The 3158-nt window shown below is 62.3% G+C and overlaps 1 protein-coding gene across 1 annotated transcript; it reads right to left on the bottom strand.

Moving 5' to 3' along the window:
* Positions 1-751: 751 nt before the first annotated feature.
* Positions 752-2762, bottom strand: POU4F1 (POU class 4 homeobox 1). The gene is made up of 2 exons (XM_088540269.1): positions 2576-2762; positions 752-1796 (listed from the first exon to the last, which is right to left on the bottom strand). Exons 1-2 carry the CDS (start codon positions 2696-2698, stop codon positions 759-761), a joined length of 1161 nt encoding a protein of 386 aa, XP_088396395.1. The 5' UTR covers positions 2699-2762; the 3' UTR covers positions 752-758.
* Positions 2763-3158: the final 396 nt, after the last annotated feature.

The raw sequence follows: 3158 nt of genomic DNA, 5'->3' as shown, positions 1-3158 counted from the left end.
TAATAATAATCATAACATTAATATTTTAAAAAAATCAAAGAAAAAAAAATGGGCACGCGCACACACGCATAATAAATAAATAAATAAATAAATAAATAAATAAGCCGCGCACGGAACCATCGTCTTCCTCATCATCAAGCAAAGGGGGGGGGAAGAAAAAGCAATAATAATAATAATAATAATAATAATAATAATAATAATAATAATAAAAACTATAGGAAAGTAATGAAAGACCCCAACCGAAACAAAATGTAGCATCGTCACCAACAGTTTCACCTTCCGGGTTTGGAGGTTGGGTTTTTTGTTTGTTTTTGTTTTGTTTCCCTTCTGAAAGTTGTGACTTCGGTTTCTCGGCGTGTGGCTGTCGCTGTCGCGGCGTTTCTCGGTGTGTGTCTGTGTGTTCCCGCTTTCAGTCGCTCTTTCTGCCGCGGGGGGGTGGGGGGAAAGGATGGGCAGGGGGGGGATCGGGATGCAGGAGTGACTCCCACGGGCTTCGAGAGCGTTTTTTCCTTCTCTCCTCCTCGTGGGTGTCCCGGGGTCTTTTCGTTTCAATAATTTATAGCGTCCCTCCACCTTCCCCTCCCGCCCCCCGCGCCGAGTCCGGGGTAATTTCGGCCCCGTCGCTGAGTCCGCGGGCGCCCGGCAGCCCCGGCCCCCCCGACGGCAGCAGCAGCAGCAGCAGCAGCGGGTCCGGGTCGCCCCTTCCTTCATCCCCCCGCATCTCCCCAGCGCTCCCCGCCCTCCCCCCCAACACACACCTAGTAGGTGGCGGAAAATTTCATCCGTTTCTGCTTCTGTCTCTGGTTGCAAAACCAAACCCGCACCACGTTCTTTTTGAGGTCCAATTTCTCGGCGATGGCGGCGATCTTCTCGGAGGAGGGCCGCGGCTGCACGGCGAAGTAGGCCTCGAGGGAGCGCTTCTCCGGGGCGGCGATGGAAGTCCGCTTGCGCTTCTTCTCGCCCCCGTTGAAGAGCTCGGGCTTGTTCATTTTTTCCCGCTGGGCGCCCTCGGCCTCCTCGAGCCAGGCCTGCAGGATGGGCTTGAGGGCGATCATGTTGTTGTGCGAGAGCGTGAGCGACTCGAAGCGGCAGATGGTGCTCTGGCTGAGCGAGCCCACGCCGGGGATCTTGAGGTTGGCGAGCGCCGAGCCCACGTCGGCCTGGGTCACCCCCAGCTTGATGCGGCGCTGCTTGAAGCGCTCCGCGAAGGCCTCGAGCTCCCGCGGGTCCGTGTCCGAGTCGCACATGGAGGCCAGGCCGGCCGCCCCCACCACGGCCGCGGCCGAGGCCACCTGGCCCGCGGCCCCGTGGTGCGCGGCCACGAGCCCCGGGTGCGGCAGCGCCGAGGGCACGTTCATGGCGGCCGGGTGCGAGAGGTGGCCCAGGCCGTGCATGTGCGAGTGCGGGTGCGCCGAGCTGGAGATGAGGCCGCCGCCGCCGCCGCCGCCCGCCCCGTCGTGGCCGCCGCCGCCTCCGCCGCCGCCGCCGCCGCCTCCGCCGCCTCCTCCTCCGCCGCCGCCGCCGCCGCCGGGCATGAGCGCCAGGGAGGGCGACGTGATGTGCTCGAGCAGGTCGCCGGGCTCGAGCGGCTGGTGGTGGTGGTGGTGGTGGTGGTGGTGGTGCGCCAGGGGCACGGTGGACGTGGAGGTGCAGGGCACGCTGTTCATGGTGTGGTACGTGGCGTCCGGCTTGAACGGGTGGCTCTTGCCCTGCGACACGGCGATGTCGACGGCGGCCAGAGCCTCGGCCCGCGCCAGCAGCGTCTCATCGAGGCTGGCGAAGAGGTTGCTCTGCAGCTGCAAGGGGGTAGGGAGGGGGGCACAAAACAGAGCGGCGGGGGGCGAGGGGCGCAGGCGGGACGGGGCGAGCGGGGGCAGGAGCCGCGCGGGACGGGCGCGAGCGGGGCGAAGTTGGGGGGTCGGTGCAGGCGGAGTGAGGTGCAAAGGGGGCACCCGAGAGAACACGGCGAGGAGGGGATGACAGAGGGGCGAGGGGAGATAGGGAGGGGGCGGAAAGACGGGGGAGACAGCAAGGAGAGGGAGCCGAAAAGGGAAGGGAGAAGGGAATAGCGGAAAGGGCAAGGAGCCGCGGGAGAGAATCCGGAAAGGGGAGGAGGAGGGCGCGAACGGGACAAATAAATTGAAAAAATATATATATAATAAAAATAAAAGGAGGACGGAAAGAAGAGAAAGGAAGAGAAGGAGGAGAATAAATGGATCTGTAACTCTCAGCTGGGGAATTGTATCAAACACCAGAGCACATAAAGCGCCTTCCTTTTCAGAGGCCGAGTCATAAAAATTAATACAGAAAGTGGATGAAGCCGGCGACTCGTGTGAACACCGCTTTCAAAAAAGATCACAGGCGCTCAGATGATTGCAGGGGAAGACATGAAAAAAACATTAAGCGCCGCTTGTCAAAATGTGCCTCGCAGCGGTTTTTTTATTAATGCACATACACATACATGCAGCATACGGGAAGGAGAGGAGAGAAAGAAAGAAGAGGGAAAGAAAGAGAGAGGGAGAGAAAGAAAGAAAGAAGGAAGGAGAAGAGCGGGCTGCGGCCGCCCGTCCCTTACCGGGGGGGTCGGTAGACACGCTCTCCTGATCGCCTCCGAGCTGGAGTGCAGCGAGGGGTACTTGTGCTCGGGGAGCGTGGGGTGCATGGCAAAATGCGGCTGCTTGCTGTTCATGGACATCATCTTGCAGGCTTGGCATGTAAATCCACAAACGCTCCTCAAGTGGCGGCGGCAAAAAGTGCTCTCGGGGCGCTCTCCTTCCTCCTCTTCCTCCTCCTCCTGCTGCTGCTGCTGCTGCGCGGGCGGGGGCGGCCGGCGGAGCCTCTGCGGCCGCGGAGGCCTCCGCTCCGCTGCGCTGCGCGGCCCGCGCGGCTCCCCGCGGCCCCGGCGCGTCCCGTGCGCGCTCGCTGTGCGAGGCCGGCGCCGGGCGCGCTGCGCTGCGCTCTGCGCGCACCTGAGCCCCGCGCGCCGTGGCTAGCGCCGGGCGGGCTCTCGCGAGAGCGGCGGCCCCCCCCTTCCTCCTCCTCCTTTTCCTCCTCCTCCTCCTCCTTCTTCTCGTTCTCCTGCTGCTGCTGCCGCCGCCTCCCCTCCCGCCGCCGCTCGCTGCCTCCGCGCGCCTTGTTGCATCTCCCGCCGCACCCGC

The sequence above is a fragment of the Tinamus guttatus genome, unplaced genomic scaffold (assembly GCF_059628265.1).
Source record: "Tinamus guttatus ecotype Peru unplaced genomic scaffold, ASM5962826v1 Tinamus_guttatus_pri_ptg000058l, whole genome shotgun sequence".
Classification (NCBI taxonomy): domain Eukaryota; kingdom Metazoa; phylum Chordata; class Aves; order Tinamiformes; family Tinamidae; genus Tinamus; species Tinamus guttatus.
Note: the sequence above shows the minus strand (reverse complement) of the source record. Positions and strands in the feature narration are given on the sequence as shown.

Excerpts from the sequence above, each read along its gene's own strand:
- POU4F1 (XM_088540269.1), bottom strand. The coding sequence starts at position 2,698 with ATGATGTCCATGAACAGCAAGCAGCCGCATTTTGCCATGCACCCCACG. Across the intron at positions 1,797-2,575 it reads CGTGTCTACCGACCCCCCCG|CTGCAGAGCAACCTCTTCGC; the intron begins GTAAGGGACGGG and ends ACCCCCTTGCAG.